The 27,879-nt window shown below is 30.5% G+C and overlaps 1 protein-coding gene across 1 annotated transcript in view; it reads right to left on the reverse strand.

The window, feature by feature from the left end:
• Positions 1 to 4,751: 4,751 nt before the first annotated feature.
• The window catches only part of LOC129968249 (putative phosphoenolpyruvate synthase), a 61,632-nt gene continuing 38,504 nt past the window's right edge, over positions 4,752 to 27,879 (reverse strand). The window contains exons 27-39 of the mRNA XM_056082104.1: positions 26,533 to 26,617; positions 19,780 to 19,868; positions 19,639 to 19,701; positions 19,462 to 19,554; positions 19,280 to 19,339; positions 14,964 to 15,061; positions 14,798 to 14,861; positions 13,767 to 13,930; positions 13,464 to 13,542; positions 13,301 to 13,361; positions 10,911 to 10,987; positions 4,823 to 4,925; positions 4,752 to 4,759 (exon numbers count right to left, since the gene is read on the reverse strand). Coding sequence (XP_055938079.1) covers positions 4,752 to 4,759; positions 4,823 to 4,925; positions 10,911 to 10,987; positions 13,301 to 13,361; positions 13,464 to 13,542; positions 13,767 to 13,930; positions 14,798 to 14,861; positions 14,964 to 15,061; positions 19,280 to 19,339; positions 19,462 to 19,554; positions 19,639 to 19,701; positions 19,780 to 19,868; positions 26,533 to 26,617 — 1,044 coding nt within the window. The remainder of the gene's footprint in view (positions 4,760 to 4,822; positions 4,926 to 10,910; positions 10,988 to 13,300; positions 13,362 to 13,463; positions 13,543 to 13,766; positions 13,931 to 14,797; positions 14,862 to 14,963; positions 15,062 to 19,279; positions 19,340 to 19,461; positions 19,555 to 19,638; positions 19,702 to 19,779; positions 19,869 to 26,532; positions 26,618 to 27,879) is intronic.

The raw sequence follows: 27,879 nt of genomic DNA on the forward strand, positions 1-27,879 counted from the left end.
TAAGTATCAAATTATTATTATATATATAGTAAAGCTATATTCCGTTAACAGGCTTGTTCACTTTATTGTAGATATTAGCTTTCTGTTGTAGTTCAATTATACAGGGTTTCCCATAAATAGTGGGAAAAACTTTAAGAGGAGGTAGAGGACATCACAGGGATTCAGATTTTCATAACAACCCGAGGTCCGAAACGCCTTCATTCGGTGCTAGGTGGTGCTAGTTGAAACTTGTATCCAATGGCAAGTTGCAATTTCTCCTGTCAGTGTTTGTGCAAATCCTTTTTAGGATGTAAGTAATTTAACTTGTATGTTTAGTTCTCTACATGGCTTTAGAATTTCTAAATTTTCTCGTGTTTATTACATTTGTAGTTAGGTGTTTATTTCTTTTTTGACTAGATCAAAGGTCAAATTTCTTAAATGTTACTATTTTCCCTTTTCTATACTTAGCTCTGAACTTTCAATTTTTGAAATATAATTTATTTTTTTAAATATTTCTTTTACAAATGTTTAATTTTGTTTCCATGACTTGGTGAATTTGGTATTATTGTATTATAGATACTAAATCATGTCTTCTAAAACTTCGATTTCTAGGGATTTTCCGGGTAATAAAGAATCAATTCTTGGATTAAAGTCAGGCCCCTCACAGATAAAATCCCTGGTTTGAAGACGATCCTTAATAAATTAATCATTTTTCCCCATAGTCTTCGATTTAATGCCCTGAAAATATAAAGTTTATTTAATTTTTCTACTTCAAATAGATATATACTGTTTATTTGCATATACATATGTAATTTTAAGAAACATAAACTTTTGTTTTAAGAAAAAGGTAACGTTAATCAATTGTATTAGATTACATAATGAAAGATTTATTAATAAATCTTGCACTAATATTCATTTGAATTGAATGAATATCTTTTCTTTATATTTTAATGAATATTTTAATATCTTTTCGATATTATTAAAATTAATTGCAAATATATATTTTTTTTCTTGATTACGTGCATTTTCCCTTCTGCTAGATCTATAATAGTTTCTATTGCTGTAAAAGCCGAAACCTTGTATATTGTTCCAATAACATGAATTACTTTAATCGGTTTCATTTGTCACGTAATCTCTTACAGCATTCAAGCTTACAATATTTTTATACATTGAGAATTTTTTTAAATTAAAAAAAATTACAAAGATAATTTTGATATCAAAATTTCAAATATTTTAATTTTTTATCAAAACTAGCATGGTATAAAACATTAAAAAAAATTTATTTTCCGATTCGCATTGCTTTTAAAATAGTTAATATGTTAAAAGCGGGTGAAATTTTAACTCAAAACTATGAAATAATTTTAATGTTTTGTATATTAGTTGAGTTTAACTTATTAAATATTCAAATTATATGACACATTACTGTTCTTGAATAGGATTTCAGTATCATGATAAGGCAATAATAATGATGATAATATACAATATCATGATTCAGCAAGGTTTTATTGTATTCAACAAGCAAAAATATTTTTCTACACTGATGAGTCATTAAATCATAAATAAAAAAAATAACGATAGAAAATAAAAAATCAGAATGTTCATACAATATTGAAAACAAATTTCGAATACCTCTTGAAAATATGAAAAAAAATTTAGCAGCATTTGACATAAATCTCAATAACATCAGGAAAAATAAACACAGTGAAAAATCAAATGGCATCACATGAATCTTTTTTATTAGAAATAAAACTTTCATATTTCAGTAACTGTCTCTAAATGCTTAAAATCTCGGAGTTATTTAATGTCATATTTCTTATCATTCTGGTTTTGGCAATCTCTGCAAAATTCCTTTTTTCCCGTCCAGTAGTACATAATCACCTGAAAGAAATATAAATAAAATATTTTTGAAATTAAGGAAGAATTAATGAGAATGCTTGCACTATCATCAATGCATTAAATTCAAGCAATTTATTGTAGAAGTTTAATACAATAAAATACACGGAATTCTATTATGAATACAACATTTTTCTTTAAAATGTTAGAAAAACTCATTAAAAAGATGCATTACTAAATACAATTTATACATATAAAAGCAGGCCGTGATGATTTATTCTCATAGTCTCGATTACAAATCAGTGAATTGATTTGTGGCGAATTGTGATGTGCGAGGATAGAACCTGGGACCTTGTGGTTCGCAGTCCAGTAACATGACCTTGATACAAAAGCAATTGCTCGTGCAGCGTAGCAGTTAACTGGCTTATAAGCTTTCACCACACACTCTCCCTCCAGTGAGTCGGAGGTGACACGAACGATATGGCTGTTGAGTGGTGATGTATTAGCTGTTAATTTTAATGCGCCTGTACCCATTTGAGTAGCGCCAAGCATTATGGCGAGCGTGTGTGTGTGAGTGGTTGCTGAAGCTGATGCGCCAAGTGAGTCTGGCATCTTCGGTTGCTGCGTCAAGTGAGTCTGACGACTTTGGTTGCGGGTAGATGGCGCCACAATAGATGTACGAAGGTTGAAGGTTCATCGTCCGATTTCACCAATGTGGCGAATTGGGATGCGTGGATAGAATCTGGGACCTTGTGGTTCACAGCCCAGTAACATGACCATGATACAAAAGCAATTGCTTGTGCAGCGTAGCAATTAATTTGGCTTAAAAGCTTTCACCACAGGTTAAAACGATCCTATTCTATAAATAATGTTATGGAAATCCATCCGGACAAAAAAAACTCGAAAATGGATAATTATACTTTTTGGCACCAAAAACACAAGAGAAAAAAACTATCGATACATTTTATGAAGACAGCACTTTCAGAAATAAACAATACATCAAGTAACCGCAAGTTTTTAAATAATAGCAATATAGCTTACAGAGGTCAGACTAAAACTATTGGAGAATCTGTACCATGGTCAATACTCCAAAAGAAGAATTCATTCGATTGACTTACGTTAGGACTCGCACAATTTAATTGTCTCTCTCTGACAGAGCTTAGAAATTTCAGAAGGATTTGCAAATTCCAGCTCCTTATAGAGATATCGTCATAATTCTTGTATTTTTGAGAGTCTTCATTTTATTCGTCAAGTTTGTCATTAAACCCGACAATCACAGATCTAGCATCCATTCGGCGTCCATTGAGAATTTTTGAAAAGACTATCTTCTTTGCAATGGAGCTAATTGCTCAGGGAAGTAATATTACAAATTCCTAAGAGAATGTTTATGGTCATACACACAATAAATTTATTACAGTAGTATGGTGGGATAATATGAACTTTGTTATCTCGGATGCGAGGTTATTTGGTCATTTATCAAGATTCATAATAAAGAGTCCCAAAAATACATAAAAAATAACCACCATAGTTCTCGAAAACAGGAATTCGGTCAACTAAAGTAAACTAAATAAAAAAAATAGGATTTTAGATAAATATTGAAATAAACTAGTTTAATAGTATAAAGGAAATTGAAATTAACTTTTTATTGTATACAATTAACCATCCATATTAAAATTTTATCTTCGAAAAGTGTCTATTAATGCTGAAGGGATATAAGAAATTTCTTTTTAAAAAATCGTTATTTTATTTCAACATGTTAATATTTATAAGCTGACAAATTATGAGTAAAATGCATGATGCGTCATACATAATGCAAAGATTTTTCAAAACAATCTTCATCCAGACTGTTGGATTAGATCTACCAAATTTGACATATAGCCATATTTCTTGGATAGTGAAGGTTGTTATTTTTTTTTCAAAGTTTTTGAAAGATTTTTTACTTTTTAAATATTAACAGAATTTTTAATATTTTCTATTCAATTGCCTACTTTTTAAAACATTATTCTAAATAGACCTAGTTTTACACGTTTAAAATACGAAAAAAAAATTACAATTTTATTTCGGTGCAATGTTTTCTTTAATTTGAATGATTTTTTTAATATGAATTTTAAAATTTGTTATATCAGTGCCTTTTTATTTGTATAGCTACATTCAACAAAAAGACCAGATAATGATTAATCATACGTAATATTTTACTTGTAATTAAGAAAATGTAAAATTTTTGAATTTATTTTTTATTTTTAATTATGCATGAAAGATTTAGTTGAAATTAAACATAACTAATATTTCCTGAAATCCGGCTGATTGTCAAAGACGGCTTACTAATAAGTGCCTTAATATATTTGGAAACATGTATTTTTAACATAATAATGTTTTAGATTGGCATTATTTAATGTAAATTATGTGATTCAATAACCATTAGGCATAGAATGCAACGGCTGAGGAAAACATGCCAGTCAAAAACAAAGAAAGCCAATCAAGGCTAAAACATTATCGTACGTTAAGGTTATGAAAAAGAGACTTCAATCTCCATATTTTAAAAATTATTATAATATCCGAAAGAATAATTTACCAATATGACAAACTTATATTTCCATTATACTAATATTACCTGTCTGAAATCTTTTCGTTGCTCCTTGTAAACCTACAACGCATGGTAAGCCATATTCACGACTGACAACAGCACCTGAAAGAAAATTTTAAATCTTGAGTTTGTATTCTTCAGTAATTAAAAATATAAATTTATTTGAGAAAATTTTGCTTCAAAAACCTCTAAGTTTATTTGAGCTGCTATTTAGTTTGATTCTTATTAAATGAAACTAAATTTTCTGTTTTAAGTTAAAATATAAATATGTTTAGTGAAGGACGAAACATTAAATTTGTAACATGAAATACGTACATTTCCTTAAACAATATATCATACTAACTACTAATTTGATTTAAAATACTAAACGAATAAACAATAAAAACAGTTTTAACAATAAAACTGCTATAATTAAAGAATAATTACCATGAGAAATGAGTCCTCCAAGCTCGGTGACTACACCAGAAACAATCGGGAAATACGGACTCCAACCGATGTCAGTACAGTAGGTTATTAGAATTTCTCCTGGCTGTTACAAAATGGATAAATATTGTTTATTAGTATAAAACTATAGAACTGTCGCTATAAATTCCACAATCTAAACTGATCGTCTAATTATATAAAGGGTGTGGCAGATTGTCATGAGCGAGGATCGAATCTGCGACGCTAGGCTCCGTAGCAGAACCTCTAGACAAAAGTGATCGCCCTTGTCCAAAGGCTGTTAACTGGCTTATGAAGCTAGCGCCACAATACTCCACCACCATGTCCGGGTCACCAATGTGGCAATTGTCTGAGCGAGGATTGAACCTATGAAGCTTGGCTCCGCAGCCGCATAACATAACCACTAGACAAAAGTGATAACTCCTGTCCAGAGGCTGTTAACTGGCTTATAAAGCTAACGCCACAAGGGCTCTATTCAGTATTTTATCTATGTATTAAACATTCTGACAAATAGGCTTCCTTCATTCATGCCATTGTGATTCGTGGCTTTGGAATTTATTTGCAGAATTTCTATATACTGTTCGTTTCAGGATAGCGAGACTATAAATTTTGGACGAGTGTACTTCGGTAAAGGATTATTTAAGCTCATTTGCAGCACTAGCTTCCTAGGGTGGCGAAAGAGGAAACCTCTGTCCAGACTGAGTTCTCGTGCCAGCTGGATCCAGATATAGATGTCCCTCTACTAAGTAGGAGACGAAATTATCTGTTTAATTATTGTTTGCATTTACCTCCTATTAGGTGAGGGTGCGATCGAATATTACAATTTTATAATGCTTTAAACATTTAATTAGTATTAATCAAATTATAATTTCATATCCTTCTTGAGTTTCACAATATACTTTTTTAAAACTACAGTCCACTTCATTTTCTTGAATTATAGACAAGGATGATACTGTAGTGAATAGCTTATAAGCCAGTTAACAGCTATGCTACACGAGCAATTGCTTTTGTATTGTGGTCATGTTACTGGACTACGAAGTCCCAGGTTCTATCTTCGTTCATATCAATTCGCCACATTGGTGACCTCGGACGATGAACCTTCGTACACCTGTTATGGCGCCATATACCCATAGCAAACCAAAGTCATCAGACTCACTTGACGCAAAAACCGCAACCACTCACCCACACACGCTCGCCATAACGCTTGGCGCTACTCAAATGAATACAGGCATATTAGACTCAATACATCACCACTCAACAGCCGTATCGTTCATCTCACCTCCGACTCACTGGAGGGAGAGTCTGTAGTGAATAGCTTATAAACCAGTTAACAGCTACGCTACACGAGCAATTGCTTTTGTATTGTAGTCATGTTACTGGGGTGTGAACCACAAGGTCCCAGGTTCTATCCTCGCTCATACCAATACGCATAAAAATGATCGGTTAGTACGCCGCCTAATTCCGTGATAATGTGAGTTTGCCCTGTAGATTAATGTAAATATCCCTTCCTTTCATCTTTCTTCTCAGCCATTTTCTGACGAAATAACCTAACCCCTGACACATATGCAATAGCGCAGAGAGTTTTTGAATCCGAAAATGAACAGTAGCGTTATGTATGTACTGTTTATAAACAGTTTGTTTGTTATCACTAATTAATTGGTGTAGGGATTAAATCTGAAATAATTCACGTCAAAGGTTTTATGCTTTTAATCACTTCAGTTTGAGAGCAAATACGATTATTCTTACTCCCTCCACCTTCAGCAAGATAACATTGCCTACCAAGAGGGAAAAGATGTGCACTTTTTCGGTTTTTCTGAGATAACTCACCAATAATATATTCAGTCTAAAAATATCACTAAATCAAATTAATTTCTATAAAAGTTGTAGAGCCTAAAATATGCGTTGAATGAAAATCTATACAATATATTTTGCAGAAGTAATGCCATATTTTTCGAAAAAAATTCTTTCTTCCAAAGTTAATATACGCAATCAAAAATGTCTGAATAGAAGTTGTACTGTAGAAGTTGGAAGAAGTTGTACCAGAATCATTAATTGACCTTGGTTCAAATTTACGAAATTCGAAGTAGGACAAATTTCATGTAGCTACGAAATGGGAAATTGATCAGAATAAATTAATTTAAAACATTACTTTATAAACTTATCAAATTGGTACTATTTGTCAGTTTTGAAGAATGAAAAGGAAAAGGATGAAAATATAATGTCTGAATTTAAAATGATGCCATAAATGAATATTATAATTGTTTATAAAGTATCTTCAAATCAGATAGATTTCGAAAAGCAAAAATAATAATAATAAGCGGAAAAGTTTCCACTTTTATTTGCTAGTGGAATATTATCATAAAAATTATTTTAAAGTTTATGTGAATTTATTAATATTTTTAAATATTTACAGTATCTTTTAAAATTAAGTAGTTTAACCTGTTTTACTGCATTTGACCAACATATATAATTAAAATCAACAAAAACAGTCACTCAAAGTTCTGTTTATCTTAATTTAATTAAAGTTATGTAAAGATTGAAGATGCTTTAATTTTTTTAATTTCCAACTCAGAAGCAATAGAACGTATTATTGATTAAAGGTTTAGCAAGACTCATTAAAGATTGTATAACTCGTATTTGAACTAAAAAAAATTCAAAAATTCATGATTATTCAAAAGCCATATATTCTATGCCATATATTCCATGATTATATAAGGGTCCATATATTCTGTAATTCGCCACTTTGCCACATGATTATAACACAAATGGTGGTAAACAATGAAAAAAAATAATAGCTGCAAGTTTCAAGAAATCTCTATCATTCAAAATAACATACAGAATATTACAAACAAACTGTAAGAGTTTGAGAAAAATGGGCCGATAGCAAAGCCATGCGACTAATGTGCCAACACTGATGAAATAGTATATTCCAACTGAATATTACCAATATTGGGACTATATTTATACAGAATCTGTTGACCTATTTCATTGCCAGAAAATATTTTCTCCATTTCATATCATTCAAATTTTATCTACAGGGTGTCCGAGTTTTAAGAATAAATTAGTAACAAATATTATGGGAAGTATAAACGCTTAGTTCAAAAGCTGCTAATCAGACATATACTGGACCGAAATCAGAACTGACTTAATTTTCGAACAGCTATTAAATGTCTGATTAAAAATGCTTGTGAATAGAAGAGATACTTCTTTTTGTAATTTAACGAATTATATCTTCGCATGGCTATTGTTATTATAGTATTTACAACAATAGAGACTTCTACAGTTAGTCATTCAACACACAGTTAACAGGAATTAATAACACATAGATGACAGGGGTGCAAGGAATACTGTGCAATACGAATATTGAAATAATTGTGGGTTGCTTTTAGCTTCGTTTTTTTATTTTCAGAATTTATGAAGTCCATCGATAGTAATGTCCTTGATGCTAAAGTAACATACTTCGAAGGATAATTTAAATATGGGAACTTTTCTATGATCAGCATAGTTGATGCTGAAGTAACATACTTCGAAGGATCATTTAAATATGGGAACACTTCTATGATCAGCATAGTTGATGCTGAAGCAACATACTTCGAAGGATCATTTAAATATGAGAACTCTTCTATGATCAACATAGTTGATGCTGAAGTAACATACTTCGAAGGATCATTTAAATATGGGAACTTTTCTATGATCAGCATAGTTGATGCTGAAGTAACATACTTCGAAGAATCATTTAAATATGGAAACTCTTCTATGATCAACATAGTTGATGCTGAAGTAACATACTTCGAAGGATCATTTAAATATGGAAACTCTTCTATGATCAACATAGTTGATGCTGAAGTAACATACTTCGAAGGATCATTTAAATATGGGAACTTTTCTATGATCAGCATAGTTGATGCTGAAGTAACATACTTCGAAGGATCATTTAAATATGGGAACTTTTCTATGATCAACATAGTTGATGCTGAAGTAACATACTTCGAAGGATAATTTAAATATGGGAACTTTTCTATGATCAGCATAGTTGATGCTGAAGTAACATACTTCGAAGGATCATTTAAATATGGGAACTCTTCTATGATCAGCATAGTTGATGCTGAAGCAACATACTTCGAAGGATCATTTAAATATGAGAACTCTTCTATGATCAACATAGTTGATGCTGAAGTAACATACTTCGAAGGATCATTTAAATATGGGAACTCTTCTATGATCAGCATAGTTGATGCTGAAGTAACATACTTCGAAGGATCATTTAAATATGGGAACTCTTCTATGATCAACATAGTTGATGCTGAAGTAACATACTTCGAAGGATCATTTAAATATGGGAACTCTTCTATGATCAACATAGTTGATGCTGAAGTAACATACTTCGAAGGATCATTTAAATATGGGAACTCTTCTATGATCAGCATAGTTGATGCTGAAGTAACATACTTCGAAGGATCATTTAAATATGGGAACTCTTCTATGATCAGCATAGTTGATGCTGAAGTAACATACTTCGAAGGATCATTTAAATATGGGAACTCTTCTATGATCAGCATAGTTGATGCTGAAGTAACATACTTCGAAGGATCATTTAAATATGGGAACTCTTCTATGATCAGCATAGTTGATGCTGAAGCAACATACTTCGAAGGATCATTTAAATATGGGAACTCTTCTATGATCAACATAGTTGATGCTGAAGTAACATACTTCGAAGGATCATTTAAATATGGGAACTCTTCTATGATCAGCATAGTTGATGCTGAAGTAACATACTTCGAAGGATCATTTAAATATGGGAACTCTTCTATGATCAACATAGTTGATGCTGAAGTAACATACTTCGAAGGATAATTTAAATATGGGAACTCTTCTATGATCAGCATAGTTGATGCTGAAGCAACATACTTCGAAGGATCATTTAAATATGAGAACTCTTCTATGATCAGCATAGTTGATGCTGAAGTAACATACTTCGAAGGATCATTTAAATATGGGAACTCTTCTATGATCAGCATAGTTGATGCTGAAGTAACATACTTCGAAGGATCATTTAAATATGAGAACTCTTCTATGATCAACATAGTTGATGCTGAAGTAACATACTTCGAAGGATCATTTAAATATGGGAACTCTTCTATGATCAGCATAGTTGATGCTGAAGCAACATATTTCGTAGGATCATTTAAATATGGGAACTCTTCTATGATCAACATAGTTGATGCTGAAGTAACATACTTCGAAGGATCATTTAAATATGAGAACTTTTCTATGATCAGCATAGTTGATGCTGAAATAACATACTTCGAAGGATCATTTAAATATGGGAACTCTTCTATGATCAGCATAGTTGAAAAACTTTGAATGTCAAATTTATAATTAAAGAAGAAAAAATCTCCACGAACATACGAATTCAAATGCAAAATCGTTAAAGAAAAAATTCCAGTGAGTTTGGAAAGGCTTTATCATAGGAATATTCCCTTGGTGAAATAAAATACTGCGTTGATGAAGGACTTTATTAAAGTTACCATCCTACAATGATCATCTGTTTTGAAGTTTTCGTTCCCAAAAACTCATAAAATAAATGCAAGAGCGTTGCGTATACTACTCTTAGTATACTGAATTATTTTGAAAAACGGTGAAACATTTTCTGAATTTTACCAATTTAAGGAATGTTTCAAGACATTTCATAGTTCTAGTTATAGAACCGTAGTTAAATATTTATGAGGCAATTTATCAAAGCAAAACCTATACTACAAGTTGAATTTATAAATAATAACACTGCTCTGACAATAAAATATTTTTTGAAAGGAAAAGAAATGCTTAAGTATTCAAAGACAATAAATTCAAAATTTTAAAGAACAGGAAAGTTATAAGATAATATTACTTAAAAAAATAACATTAGATAAAATATTATTCCTATGTAATAATATCTGATGAGAACATAAGAGAAAATTATCCAACAGTGAATATTTGCAAATTTCAAATTGGTAAGAATATAAAGGTCAATTAAATTATATATTAAAGTAAATTATAGCTGAAATTCTACAAATCAACTTAACCAGCTAACCTTCAAATGAGAAGCTTCTTCTAAGGACATAGCTACTCTTGCATAACCTTTCGCAATCCCTACACACACTGGAATACCTAAAAAAAGAAATAAAAGTTTGACATAACATAATGTTATGTACAGATATGTCAAAAATTACACAGTAAATCAGCAAATAATTCCAAAATACCACTCTGTATCTCTACATCTAGAAAAATTATCACTTATTCCCTAAATGTTTAGGAACGGGTTTTTTTTTCATTTTATTTATTTATTTTTTAAGTAAGAATCATTACAGATCTGATTACAGGTCCTCTTTCTATATATGGAAGAAACTAATACAACAATAAGTAAATTCATTCTTTGAAATAAGTTTTTAAAATTTATTCTAATTACTATACATTACAGATTTATTTGTCAGTTAATTTTTCTTATCATTAGGCTTTATTCTCATATATAACATTAAAAAAAAATTACAATGGTAAATTTATTCAAATATTTTTATTATCTGCAACTCTACATAAAATCTCTTTTAAAATGGGAATCAATGTAATTCTTCAATATAAAATTTTGCACCCATTCGAAATTTTAGAATAAGAGAGCTGATTTCAAAAAGAAAACGTATAAGTTCACGTTGTTTTATAACAGTCATAAAGAATGTGTCCAGTACATATCAAATTATTTTTGATGCACCATAGATAATAACATTCAATCAATTAAGTACTTTGCATATTTATATTAGCCATTATATTGTAACTTATACCAGTCACTAACTCACAGAATACAATTTACGGTAGCTGCATTACAGACAAAGCACAGAAAGTTATACACCTACAAGTAGTATCCCAAATACAATCATGAGAAGTCTTCAATATAAAGGGATAGGTTTATTGCCTTCCTGGTGAGTCAAATAATGGTATTGGAGCGAGTTACCTAAATTACGTTGACGGTCCGTATTTCTTATGAGACGGGTTTGCTTAGGCCAGTGATGAAAATTAAGATTCAATTATAAATATCGCTTCAGTGCTGTTGTGACGAGTATCATTCTGTTTACCTGGTATGCGTTGGCAGGGCGAGGTAATTCCTTTTGCGGTAATAGAACAGAAAGCTCTGTTGCTATTGTTGTTTATAATGGCACTTGCCATGCACAAGCTCGCTGACGAAGTCAGCGATTTTAAGCCAAGGGAGCGTCTCTTGTTTTTAGTAGCGCCAACTAGGGCCAAGAATACGTCTTAGCTACTCACACATCTCATTCGCTTGCACAACCCCTTTTTACAGGAGGGCACATTCACACATCTCACAGATAGAACGGAGGAAGAACAACCATGCCCGTACCGGGACTCGAACCCAGGACGCCTAGAAAGCGGGGAAGACGCGCTACCCCTATGCCAGGACGACGGTATAGAAAGCTCTGAATAGTACAGATAGATGCCTCATTCAGAAAATCTCTCAGATCCTTCCTAGTATTCGAGATAGTTCAGAAACATAGAGTACTGAATGCTATACCCCTACTGGTTGTACTCCAAATATGAGTATGAGAAGTCTTCGTTATGAGGGATTAGATTTATTGCCTTCCTGGTGAGTAAAGTAATGCGTGAGGGCAAGTTACCTAAACTAAGATGCCTGTACGTGTCTCTTATGAGAAGAACTGAATCATGACCAATGATGAACATTAGGATTAAACCATAATTCTTTTTCTCCTCAGTGCTGTCGTGACAAGTGTCATTCTGTTTACCTTGGATGCTTCTTTAGGGTTAAATGACTCTTTAAGGGTTGCGATAATACAAAGTTGCGCAAGTTCTGAATAGTAAAAATAGATGTACGATTCAGAAATCTGACAGGTTCTCCCTCGTATTCGAGATGGAGCAGAGACATAGAGTACAGAAATATATATCCCTAAGGATGATTCACCAAACAAGAATATAAGAAGTCTTCTGTATGAGTGCTTATTGCTTTCCTGATGAGTAAAGTAATGGCGTGGTGGCGTGGTGGCGAGTTACCTAGACTTCAATGACGATGAGTACCTCTTATGTGAAGGGTTTGATCATGGCAAGAGATGAACATTAGGATTTAACTTGCTTCTCGCCTCAGTGCTATCATGATGAGTATCATTCTCTTTACCTTGGATGCTTCGGCAGGGCAAGATAACTCCTTTAGAACTGCGCTAAAAGAAAGTTAGCGCATGTTCTGTATGGTACAGATAGATGTGCCATTAAGAAAATCTTACGTCGTTCGTCGAATTCGAGCTGGTAAAAAGAAGAGTGTTATAGTTCTTCAGATTATGTGGGATTTTAAAAATGCCATTTCTAATGGATTTCTATCGCTAAACAGCTTTAACAAACTTGATTATATTTTTCACAATCATTCAAAATATCTCTTAAATTCATAGTATAGGCGAAGCATTGTAGTACCTTTCAATGTTAAATCTGCAACAAATTCATATGTATCAGCAGATTCCTCTTCGTCATTAATCTGAAATAAAAAAAATGTTTTATCAACTGGGCATATAAATTCCATTAATTAATATATAAAGAATTAATATAGTTAATCAAAGGAAATAAAAGAATAATTTACTGGTTTTGGCATTCCTTTCATTATCTCTGGAAATTTATAACTATCGAGAGTGGGAAATATCTTTCGTCGATGACTTGCTCTGAAAATAATGTTATACAACTGAGAGAACTGAGAGCAAATATGAATTACAAATTGATGGTTCTGTGCATAATATTAAGTATTCATGTGGATATTTTACAGATTTAAATTTAACAAATTTATTTTTTTAAAAAATTCTAATGATATTTTCAAGATAGAAGTATATATGAATGAAAACACTAATGGCAAAATAGTTCTTTAAAATTTGGAATGAAATCAACATACCTTGAAATTATGGTGGGGGATCTGGTATTCAGTAAGTCATTTATTTCGTCAAACGTTAGGAAAAATATCAGTTCTTCGTCAGGTAAACGTCCTTCAGATACCATCTGTCTCCCGAGGAGTCGAAAACCTTTCCGCCAGTGATCAAACGATTTAACAGCAAGAGACTACAAATAAAAAAAAAAATTTTAAGAAATTGATCGTTGAAATTCATATTTATAATGAATCACTTTTTTCTCAATCATAATGTTAAGCCTAATTTCTTTTAGAACTTTATAAAACATTTTTGTAATATCATTTATTGCCAACATGCATCAAGAATTCTCTTTTCTTCCAAGAAATCTTTTTTTTTTCATAATGTATTTCTTTTGTATCTCTTTTTTCTCTATTGTAGTATTACACCCAATTGCTTTTAAAACTTTATAAAAAATTTATGTTATTTCATTTATTGCCAGCATAAGTTAAAAATTCTCTTTTCTTCCAAGATTTTTTTTTCAATTATCTGAAACAAGTTTGTAAATCATTTCATTACAGGGACAACTAAATATTTTAATTTTATTTTTGAAAACAGTTAAATTACCATTTTTTCAGTCAAATGAGATTGTTTTGAAAAATACAAAACTTTTACTCCTTTTTTTCTACAAAAACTGATTTTCCAAGTGAGGTAATTTTGTTGAAATTAACAGATCTGACATGAATTGATCTACAACAGGAAACAATTAATATCGAGAAAATAACAAATAACATTTTTCTAAGATCACACTTATCAGTAAATAATCAATATATTTTTAATTATATTATTATCTTTTTTTTCCTCAATTCAAATCAAAATGATTTAATTTTCAAAATCATTTTAATTTGGAGAAAGATAAATGTCCAAATTGTTACATTAAAAATAGGACAATCGAATTGTGGTAATTCCTATGAAAGAACAAAACAGTTTCTAAAGAACATCGTACTAGAAAATTTGTCTTTAGCAATAATTAACTTTTAGGAGCTCTGAGCACTTTCTAAAAAGAATGGCTGACACTTACTTTACCAGCTTCTCTTGCTCTAATACCTCGGCGACAATAAGGCAATATGAACTTGACCATGCACCTAAAACAATTTTTTTGTAACTTATAAATTATTTTTAAAAATCCATAAGGATACAACAAAAATCGAAAAAAGAGAGATAATTTATTTATATATTCGTCTTACGTTGATTTGAAATCCAATGATACTTTAAGCTGTGAAAGTATACTATCGATACTCTCTTCTTTGTTACATGAGATCTCTTTGGTGACGCTAGCCATATTCTGGATGAAAACAAAGATAAATAAATCAAAGAAAATACAATGCAGATTTAATAATTTTAAAAACATTTATTAAAATAAAATTATGTGTTAAATAGGGAGCTTTGTATGGACAGGTTAATGTAGCGCTTTTATACTATATTTCTCGTGCATTTTTAACCGATTTCGTCGTTTAACATATGCCAGATAATGAGAGTTAAATTTTAATTAGTCATTCCAAAAATTCCACACTAAAGTAGCAAGCGAACATTTGTATCCACAACATGGTAAGAAACACCTTTCATTGATTATTTTGCTTTAGTTATAGAGGATTACTCAAAAGAAAAGAGCAGATTTAAAATAATTTGTTCTAATGAACGACATTAGATATAGACACATAGGGTATATAGATGAATGGAAAAAGATTTGACCCTCTGAGATCCAATTGCTTTATTAGAGTGTTGGTCTATGAGTTAGAAAATTTACCTTTTATAAATATAGTAATAGACTGGAGCTTAATTTAAAAGAAATTTAGAAAACATCTTTATAAATATGTCAAGGAAATATGTCCAGTGGTTTGGACAAAATACCACTGGGTTCATCCAAATATGATGTCCAGTGGTACTGGATAGTGGACTTCAAATTGTTAATTTCTGGGTTCTGAAAGTTTATTTATCAAATCCCAATTATATCATTATAGCAAATAGTAGTTAAATTTAGTTAAATTATTCTTAGAGAAAGTCATTTATCATAAAACTTATTCGGAAAAATTCTTTTAAAAAATATACTGAATTAATTTATTTATCAGTGCAGCAATTTTTTCTCTCATTCCTTAACAGTTCGGAAAGCTCGGAAATTAAACTTATATCATATACAGTTACAAGTGTGTAGTTAACCAATCTTAGCATTTAATGCACTGTGTACTGAAGTCAAAATCTGGTCTCAAAATGCTAATCAAATATGTAGCGCCAAATTAATTTTGTAATGCATTGTGAGTATATTATATGATAAACTGAACGGTATTATTCGAATACATAGAACCGAACGCTTATTATCTGAGTGCATAAAGTGAACTAGATTACCTGAATTCATAAAACCGACGAGATTATCCGAATGCATAAAACCGAACGAGAATATCTGAATGCTTAAAACCGAATGAGATTAGCTGAATGCATAAAACCGAATGAGATTAGCTGAATGCATAAAACCAAACAAGATTAGCTGAATGCATAAAACCAAACAAGATTAGCTGAATGCATAAAACCAAACAAGATTAGCTGAATGCATAAAATCAAACAAGATTATCCGAATGCATAAAACCGAACGAGAATATCTGAATGCTTAAAACCGAATGAGATTAGCTGAATGCATAACACCGAATGAGATTATCTGAATGCATAAAAACGAACGAGATTATCTCTAAATGCATAAAACCGAACGAGTTGATCCGAATGCATAATACCGAATGATATTATCTGAATGCATCAGACCAAACGAGATAATTCAAATGCATAAAATAAACTTTGCATTTTCTCCAATACAAATTTGTATTGTATATATCTTTATTTATTATCATTCCTTAGAATGAAATATTATAAATCTGCAACTTTTTTGAATAACCGTGTATAGCTCTCATTTTGAAGCAAAATTAAACATAATCTGTGATGGACCTTTACATTTCGAATTGCGATCAACAACTGAGATGACATCGCCCTCTCTAAAATTGCACGAGAGGGTTGCGAAAATTCTAAATTTACGAGAGAGTATCCCCCCCACGGTAAATTAAATATGTACCCAGTCAAATTTGTGATATTTATATCGATGATAGAGTTGAATCTCAAATTTAGAACCATTTAGTTTGAAAACGGATATTTTATCATAACTCAACTCATTCTATACGACACAAAGAACTAGATGGAATAATATTAAATTTTATTATCATCTGAAAGTTTTTAAAAAATTATTTGCAATGGGCACATTATTTTCCGATAGCATCAGGTCAATATTTATTAAGACATCAGACATTAAGGAAGAAGTATTTAAATGTCGTTGTTATGATACTGATGTCACCTAAAAAATTAACTTTAGGCAAACACAGCAGACAGATCTTTACGCAAAACAGGTAAACTTCGACTTCAAAAAGAAAGTCTGTTATTCCATATTAAATCAAATCTGAAAAAATTAATTTAAAAAAACGATATGTAGAAATATTAAAGACTTTTGCTTGCCATTTAGTGATCACTACTTCCTTCTATTCTAAGAATTTCTTCACGGACGAAATAGAGAGGGGAGCCCTAAATATATCGGCCTATATTACATTCTACAATTCAATTTCCAATTGAAGCTATTATAACAGTTAAATATGAAAATATAAATGTAACTGTTTTTGTTACATTTCTTATGTTTGTGTTAGAACAATAAACATGTTTGTCCGACAACTACTCGTTTTGTTCTATTCTGTGAGTTGACTATTATATAAATGGCTTCAGAAATGATTTATTTTTTAATAATATTGAATTTAATAGACTTCAATTAACAGTCTAAAAATGAAATTCAGAATGTGATGAATATAGAATGATATATTAATTATTTTCTATTTTAAAACTCTTGCCTTTGTTTTCACAACGTTTAAAATCATTAATATTGTCAATATATAAAAGTATTAGACTGGCACAAAAATAATTGCGTTTTTCAAAAAGGGTCAGTTTAGCTGCCTTTTTTAAAAAATTATTTTAGTCGAGCTATGCATTCTGCTTGATTTAATATAGAATACAAACTTTCGATTTTTCTAAAACTTTTGTATGACGTATATTTTAACATAGACTTAAAAAAAAATAATCTTTATCAATATATGCTTCATTTTTAGAAACAGAAGAAAATGTTAATGATCATAAAGAAATGCATGAAATTTATGATATTCATGATTGATTGGTTTAACTTACTTGCCAGAATTGTTTGTTTAAACACTTTTTATATCTTTATTTCTTATCTTTTCTTATTCTTTCTTATCTTTTTATGATCTTTCAGTAAAAGATGGCTAAAATTTCATTCGAGAAAAATTAAAGCTTCTGATAATCAAATAATTGCCGTAATTTATTCGAACCGAAATATCCCGGTATATGAGACTTCTTCTTCTTGCGTACAGCCGACCACCCCGCCACCACTGAACGTAGCAGTATCGACAGGATTTGTTGTGGCCGACTGCCGGTATATGAGACTAGAGGGAAAACTCTAATTTACAGTCTGATTTAAATCTAATTTTATTTTACAGTCACTTACAGGAATTAATAAAAGTTGAAGGTATTAAAAATGTCTATATTTGAATTCATATTAATTGAGGGAAATTTAATAAACATGGCACATTAAAATTTGGGGTTTATGCTCTGAACATAGTGAATTGAAATGTAAATTTAACCAGTTTTTTTTTTTTAATGAATGAGGAATTTCAATAAAAAAATCGATTGATTATCGGAATGTCAATAGGAAAAATTTTGAATAAAAAGCGATAAGCCAACACAAATGAGATCGGAAGCTGAAACTCTTAAAAAAAGGGGCTGATAGTTTGGTTAAATTACAAAGTTAATGTATATTTTAATTGTCTTTAAACTGTACGTACACTAAAGTGACGATAAAAATATTACGAATTTGAAACTATGCTTCTCAGCACGATATACTTCCTGTAAGGATGCTAAATGGATGCGAGTCAATGAGTCACGCCACTGATGACAAACTTGCCGATTATTTGACTTTGAAAACAAAATCGAAGATTTGAGAATTAGAGAAAATCAGAATAGCTACAGCTCCATTAGGACACGATGTCTAACAATCTTTCTAGAATCTTCTTTGCCTTGGCATAAAACTATAAAAGGCCGGGAGACAAAACTGAAGTCAATTTAGTTTTGAGTCAGCTGTTGAGTTTAGCTTAAGTGAGTAATCAATAGATAATAGAAGACGATCAAGAGGCGCAAAATAGTTGTGCAAAGCCATTCTCCTGTGGAGTTTTGCCTGAGTGCTTTGTGTTGTTACGATTGTTTACTAATGATTTGCTGCCTCTGTATTGCTGTTTATAGTTAGCACTGTTAGTGTACGCTTCGGCTGTGATTTGCTGCCTGTGTGTTCATGATTTCATGTAAAATAAAGTATCGCTGTTTCTTATTAAAATTGTTAGAAAATCTCACTACGACCAACTTTTTATTTTCGAAATAAATTTTCCGTAACAATAATATGAAGTGCAACTTTTACCTGTAAGAGTTTCACTAGTTGTTTGGGATCCATTTCCCATGTTATAGCATGCACGTCCCTCTAAATTATAATTAAATATTTTAATTAATTTGATGAATAAAATTGAATAATTATATTCATAAATATTCTAAACAAGGAACTGTTATAATTAAAATTAGGAAAAAAAGGTAAATATTTCTTGCCTCTTTAATACATCTGTGTCCATGCCTCTTAAGAAATTTTCGAAATTTTTCACCAGACAAAGTATTTGTGGTTTGTAGCCACTCTTCTGCTTCCTATATGCATGAAACAAATATCAGTAAGTATTTTATAAGAATGCTTCAAAAGAATGTTAAATATATTTAAAGGACACTGGATACCTCAACTGGCATAGAATTGAATTTCTCTTTATTCGTGTCTTTTACTATTTGAGTAGCCACCTCCTATCAAAAAAGATTTCACATGTTTCAGTATATAACAATAAATCAAGAAATTTACCTATAGAATGTTTTAGTTCTAACCTGCATTCCTTGAGGGACAGTTGCACTTTCTACGTCAGAAGAAGTAGCCAAAAGTTTCGCAAAATCGCTGTAAACTTCAATGTCAAAGCCTAGATTGAAATGGAAAAATTATTAATCATTACAATGTAAGGTTAGTTGGTACTTCTAACTAAAAAATTAATTCTACAGTTGATCTAATGATGCCATAAATTTTATTTTTACCACATTTCGAAGACCCAATTACTTGAAAAGGATCAAATACTAATTATGTTTCTTTCTGTAATTGTAAGAGTATGTTTTAAATGTTCTTTCAATCATTAATCAGAAAATTACGGAGCATATAATGCTTTCGGTATTCCAAATCTCCAGGACATTTCTTAATAAGAAGTCGATATTTGCTTGCCAAAATCATGTTGAAAAATTATATTTGAAATTGATCTTTACTTATCAAAAATCCCATATTATATTTTTGCTACTTTATCCTTATTTCATGGTTTTTCTTTTTAATTTTATTCAAAGATTAGATTTTAATCAAAATTCTGTCATTTTTTAATGCTAGTTGCGTATATGTTTTCGAATTCTTTGTTGCTCTATCCACAAGGCCACTTATTCATTCCTCGAATTCTTTCAAAATAAAAGAACTGATCTATAAATAGAAAGGAGTCTTGACTGTGCATCCTTTTACGCATGATTGCACGTGCGAAATACTCGCCCCTTTTGACCTTTCAGCTCCCAGGGTTAAAAATTTCAGTTTCATAACCGTAATGCCTTAACGGTAAAAATCTGTTTTCGTCAATATTTATTTTTATTGAAAATACGTCCATGGGTATGGGCTCATTAATTTAAACCCCCGTTGAGTTCAGAATTCTTTCTCTTTTTATAAATCCTTCTCCTGAATTCTTGTGTCTGAATCTTATGAGGGTGAGTTTTTTAAATGATAAACAGTAATTGTTAAATCTAATATATAAAATTCTCGTGTCACAGTTTTCGTTGCCATACTCCTCCGAAACGGCTTGACCGATTTTGATGAAATTTTTTGTGCTTATCCGGTATCTATGAGAATCGGCCAACATCTATTTTTCATCCCCCTAAATGTTAGGGGTAGTCCATTATTAATTAAAAACTAACTTTCCCGCCAAAAAAATCTTCCATTTTTCCCAACGCCAACTTTTCCGCCAAAAAAATCTTCCATTTTCCCCATCGCCAAATAAGTAAGGCATCAGTTGTTTTTTTCTCCCAACAGTAATTAGGCTAGGGTTAACATTTTTCGACGGATTATTTCAAACGATTCTGTTTATTTTCTTAATGTTTTATGCATTTAAAATTACAACATTGTTAATTAATCCATGTTTCACATTCATTCTGAAGTACTTTTGAATTAAAATAACACAGAATAAAGGAAATTAAAAATGTCTAATCTGCATAGCGTTACCCCAACTGGCGTAGAAAAATTTACGCATTTGCGTTGACGTAACTGGCGAAGAAAATCCACGCATGCGCATTGTTCTGATTGTTGGCATGACAACCAACGGACGATTTAAATTATTTTTAGGTTAGTTGCATGCTTTTGTAAGTAAAATGTATTTATGTTAGTTATATATTTTTTGTATATGCTTATAGTTTTAAGTACATCGTTTTTTAAGTAGATTTTTTTAAACCTGTTTTCGACCGATTATTTTAAACGATTCATTTTATTTTCTTAGTGTTTGATGCATTTAAAATTAAACATTGTTAATGAATCGATCTGTTCATGATGAATCTGAGAAATTTTTGTTGACAAATTCTTGAGATATTACATAAATTAAGAAAGATATTCTTTAGTGACCATAAAGTTTAAACGCTCATAGACTCTATTATCAGTAATCATATTATTAAAAAAAATGCTTTGTTTCAGTAAAAAATATTATATTAATTGCAGATTAATCATTTACACTGTAATTTAAAGCATAATTTCTACGAGGGGTAACAGAAAATTAGAGAGATATATATCACGCTATAACTGAAGGCCTTTATAATATTATGAGTGAATTATATGACTATCAAAATTTGAAGTTTTAAAATATTTTGCTGAAGAATCTATTAAAGTTGGAATTGCGTAAAATGTTTAATGGTACGACCGGAGTTTTATCCCCTGCTTGGCGAAATTTTTAAAAATCGCAAACAACGGCCTTGCGAAATGTTCAAAAGCAAAGAAGCAGATGTTCAATTATAGTGCATAATAAAGATTGCCAGCTTTGGTGCGTTATCGCAACTTGGCGAAGAAGGGGGTTAAACTCCGGTTAAACCTATTTAATTATTAAAATTTAAACGAACATTAGGATTGGCGAACCGGCTGGTCGCCAAAGGCGGCTAGTATATATATATATATATATATATATATATATATATATATATATATTTCTGCGTGGTAGCCCATTATTCGATATGATTTTCTATTTTTTGAATTGATCAGTGACACTGAAGCTGATTTTAGCGTAGTTAACGGAATTGAAGTTTCCAAAGCTCATGTGCAACCCTTAGGAAAGAAAATAGTTTTTTCCCTGTTTCCAAACAGATTTAGTTTTGACTCGAAAAAAAATTTTAATGCTGTTAGGACAACACAGACTCGAGGGACTTGGGCAACTCTGATGCCTGAAAGCAAGTGCAGATTCTTAGCTGAAGCGATGAAGTTATTTTCTGATCACCATTATCAGACTCCTGTAAGTAAAGCTGGTTTCTGTGCTAGAGATCCTTGTTTACTGTTGAAACAACCCAAACATGCTATAAACTCTGATATCTGAAAAGCCGTGTGGTTGTCTGAATCTTGATTTTTGCTCCTACGAGATTGTTTTCAAGCAATTATGCGAACGCGTTCTCCAATTGGTTGTCTTAGACTAAAATAGTTGAAAACGACGTAATTGGTGACTCTTGAAGGATATGGCCATCTGCAATGCTGAAATAGCAAATCATGTTTTGTGTTTTCACCCAGAAAAAACTAGAAATTATGGAATTTTTTTTGAAGGACTGTCGACATAAATATGACTCTTTGTCACGTGTTTGTCTTCCATGCCAAAAGGTAAGAAGCTTTCTTTTATTTTGTCCGCCATGTTCTACGGATCAGTAACTGTAAGGTGACCATTCGTACTGATTTTACCAGTACAGTACTGGTTTTCAGGGCATAAGTCCTGGTTAGTCATTAAACAAAACCAGTACACGAAAAGTACTGGTTTTAGATTAGAAAACATTAAAACAAAAAAAGTAATAAAATAAAAATAATAAAATTAAAACTGGCAACCCTGATAATTCCATGTGATATCGTCAGGTGTCGCATGAGCATGACCGCCACGAGATAGGTGGATTGAAATTTTTAAAGCCTTTAAAGAAAATGTGTCCAGTAATATTGGCAAATTGGTAGAGTATTGCCTCTGTATGCCAGGAACTAATGCACCGACCGAACGGGATTTTTCTTTATTAAACAACATCTGGACTAGCGAGAAAACCCAATTGAAAGTGGAAACTTTGAAATCCTTGTTGATTGTCAAAAATAATTTAAATGCAACCTGTATGGAATTCTATGAAAATATACAGGAAAACAAAAATTTGTTAAAAGCAATTCATTCCTCAGAAAAATATAAAAAAACAAACTAAATTAAATAACTCCTTATGTTTTATTATGTTATTATATTAGGTATGGCTTATCATGTTATGTTTATTATGCTTTATTTTTATATTGTAAAATCATATTTTAGTTTTCACATTTCTTGTGTTTAAATAAACGCAACATTTTTTGATATCTAAAAGTTTTTTATTTACTTTGGTATACAGGTTGGCCGTTGGGTGAATTTTTGATAAAAATTTATAAAATCTGGGCGTGGCTGGTCAAAATTCATGTTGTCCTGGTTTCAGATTTTAAAAAAATGGTCACCTTAAGTAACTGAAATGACCAATTTGTTCCTACTGAGTAGCTATTAAAATCTTTTAGAGTATTGTGACTAAAAACATACATACTTTCAGTTTGAATTGTAGATCATACTGTAGTGTCATGCGATATGGTATTAAAATTCAAAATGCATATCTTATAAAAATTGAAAGATGTTTTCGGTAAAATAATGTTATATTATTTATAATATTTCTAATATTCAACATCGCGTTTCATCGTCAACATTCATGTTTCTAATATTTTTGTAATGCTAATGATTTACTCATGATTTTTTTTTATCACGAGTAGATAACTGTAATATATAAAAAAATTAACAAGTTTTCATAATTTTTAGATGTTATTTTTAGATGCTGTGATTAAAGAATTTTGATGGTGTATCTTTTTTTCAATGAATATCTAATATGTTGTTTAGTTAATAATATCGGGACCTGAATATAATATTATAGAACTGTTGAAAAAATCTGCTTGTTTAGAGGTTTAAAAATTTACACATAGGAGGCTTATTAGGTGCAATATGCGTTAAGAATTTCTATAATTTGATTTAAATGTTATATTACTTTTTGACTCCGCTTAAAACGATAATTAATTCCTTTAATTAGTTTTATTAAAAAAATTTAAATGATATTTTTATATATGGGAGGAAGAAATAAGAGATAATGTTTAATTCTGTTAAGATTAATTTTTATTTCGTTGGGGTTAAGGGTTTTTACCCCAATTTATTTAAGGTATGAAAAGTAAAATACTTGATGGGGACACACCCTAAAACTATATTTAAGTATAGGTTTATATAGATGTTTCTAAATTTTATTTCGAGTGTTCTGTAACATATGCATCATCTGTTTGATCACCTTAGAGTATCAAATTCTATACAATCTAGAATAATAACATTACTTATGTTTTCATAATTAAATAATTTTTTATTATATTTAAATTTTGACTCGGTTATTCTTTCATAGACAAGACGTTACCTACTTAAAAGAAAGCTGATGACATTGTTTATTCTACACGAATGCAACACAATCTAATGACTGATTATTAGTTTAGACGAAATTATCGAATTTTTTCTACATGAATGCAACGCAGTCTGGTTAGTTTAGGAGAAAATTTTGTTTTCTGAATTTTTTGTGCTTTATAACTCTATAATTAATAATTCTTGTTCGAGAATCGGATATAAATCAACTATACCAGAAGCCTATTCATATGAAAATGCATGCTATTATTGCCCAAGCACAAATTCTATATTGTATAGAATGCGTTGAATTACCTAGACCCTAAGAATCCCCTACAGTCTTCTGTAAAAATGTACGGTATGATTCCTCTGACCATACCTTTTTGATTATAGAATTCTTGTCAGATTTAAATTGTAGAAGATTGTGACCACGGCTCACACTGTCTTTCGTTAGCAAGTAATGCGACAGAATCGTCCAGTAATAAAGATCGAAAGTAATCCATAATAATATAGTGAAAGATTGTTGAGGGGCATGTTGAAGATACTAAGTACTTTTTTACTTTTTCGTATAAAAGTAGACAGTAGTGTCATTGTTAAAAGATTTGAAAGCAATGTTTTGCCGATTCTTAACACCAGAACTCTCTCGGACCTAAAGATACAATTTTTTGGAATTATATCTGTTTATCTGTCTATGAACATAACCCACAAAGGTTATAAGTTAAGACATATGAAACATGTTATAAGGATTGTTCACTAATTTTGTAGATTTCTATCTAATTTTTAACAAAATCCAAACTTGGGAAACGACTATTTGACTGCCTGAGGACAAGAACACAATAACTACAAAATGTTTAGAATTGGATGGATAAATTTGGCACACAATTTTCGCATCAAAAGTGTAGATCCTTATAAAAGCTTGAATCAAATCCGTAAAAGGGTTGATCATTTGTGGATCTGTACTTTCTTATGCATTTAAACGCAGTAAAACAAAAACTGACTTACTGAAATATGATCTTGATCATAAAATTGCAATTCTGTATCACATCTTGAATCAAATCGATCTACATAAAAAGGCTACGAAATTGCATACTTGGCCTCCTGCTCTATACAAAATTTTCGTATGAGGCTCTAAAAATAAAAATCTGAGCATTCACGTCTTTCTCAATACACACAATTTTATGGAAAGGTAGAAACAGCACCTTTATAGGAAGTATGCGAGAAAATTTCGAGGGGCACCACTGCTGATTTGTAAATGGAATTCATATCAAAATTAAATTATAGAGCCTTATGAAAACATAAGGTAGCCTCATGCTACCTTATTTTTAACAAATGATGGTTGATCCATATACCAAATTCACAAATGAGTGTAAAGTGAGTTCGCAATAATTGATGATTTATGTGATCTTGAAATAACTGAATCACGAGAATTCAGTACTAGTGAGAAAATATATATAATTTATGTATCGTAAGCGTATGTCATGCATCGTCAAGACACTGAAAGGGATTATAAGCTTGTATATTGAGTTTAATTTGGGGGTTTTCTTCATAGTTGTTTTACTCTTCTACTATTTCTTAAAAGTAGACGACATTTATACTAAGAAGCTAAACTGAAAGAAGAAATGAAAGTTTGCGTAATAAGGTATCAATTGTGGCGTTTCATCTATTTCAAAATTATAAGATACACTTTGCTCATCTCATTGGAAATCTCTCAAAACATGTATTTTTCAAACAAAATTATGATTTGAATTTTTTTCAAAATACTTTAAACTTAAAAACCATCACAATATTATTTGCTTTGCGAAAAAGTTTAATATAATAATTTGAAGAGATGTTGCATGTCTTTAATTTGTTTTTAGATGCATTATTTTTGTATAATCTATATGATAAATATAACTATATTTCTTACTTCCTTTCGCTCCACATAAAATGCCAAACAAGATCATATTCCACTCTGAACAACCAGTGGTAGCGTCATAATGTATTGCTAGTGCCTGAAAAAGATTTCCTTTTAACCTTTGAAAATAAATCCCTATTTCGAGTAATTTTTACCATTTTTATGCTCTTTAGATGAGTTAGTTTTTTTTAATTAAAAATATCCTACAATTTCATTCAATATGTTACTATAATTAATCCTAATAATTTAAATTTCCGTCATCTGTAATTCTTAAAATAAATCCAATGTATAACACAGTAAACTAAAGCTCCGTGGCTTTCACTGTATTATTGAAATTAAAACACTTTCAATTTCTATTTTTTTTTTTAAATGTAAAAGACAGGGATATATTTTCATAGTTAAATCTATATCATTTTTAGGTCGTTTAGTTTATGAAATACCACTTGATTCGGTAAATTTGAATTAGGTTGATTTAAAGTAGTGTGTTTTTCCTAAAAATGCAATTTCAGCTTAAAATAGTAAAAAAAAAATCGTTTTTGTTTAGAATAATATGACTAAAAATATCTTTATTTTTAAACTAAAAGTTTTTTCTTATCTTAGTTGAGAATCAACTGTAAACTGTAAACTAAAAAATTTTATAAGTTAAAAAGTCATAAGACACGACTGTGAGTTTGATGTTAGCATCTAAATTATCTTCTGATTGGTAAAGCACATAATGTATTATTAGTGAGGATTCATTTTGATATTTTTAGTTAAAGTAAACGAAATTAAGCAAATCAGAGGAAAATACAGCTGACGAAATAAGTTTTGATTTTTTTAATAAAATTATTATCTAAGCAAATTTAATTATTAAAGATATTTTTCACATTCAACCATCAAGAAATTCAACGCTAAGTTGATTCTCTTACGACAATTCGTCTTCAGAACCACACAATCAAATAAAGGTAATTTCTGGTTTTCAGTTCTTTATATGTATCGTAAAACTTGTTACAATAAACATGAGTGTGAAATTGTATGTAATTTCAGGTCTCGCTCTGCTATCGAAAAATTTAATTTATTTATTTTTACAAACTGTCATCTTTTAAGCAGTCCTCAAACTCTACTAAGCATCATTAGTAGAGTTTGTTGACGCCTATACTGAAACTATATCTTTTAAATTAGTATAATACCTGAATTCAATTTGATTGTTCTTGTGCCCTTCTATTGATTTTATGAATTCGTTGCAAATAATATCAATTAGATGTTTCATTTCGGAAACATCAGTCCAATAATCTTTATTACTAACAGCTTATTTATTTTAAAAACTAAAATCCGTTTATTTGAAATACAGTGCACTAATTTTATCGATTTGAAATACAG

Source organism: Argiope bruennichi, chromosome 5 (assembly GCF_947563725.1).
Source record: "Argiope bruennichi chromosome 5, qqArgBrue1.1, whole genome shotgun sequence".
Classification (NCBI taxonomy): domain Eukaryota; kingdom Metazoa; phylum Arthropoda; class Arachnida; order Araneae; family Araneidae; genus Argiope; species Argiope bruennichi.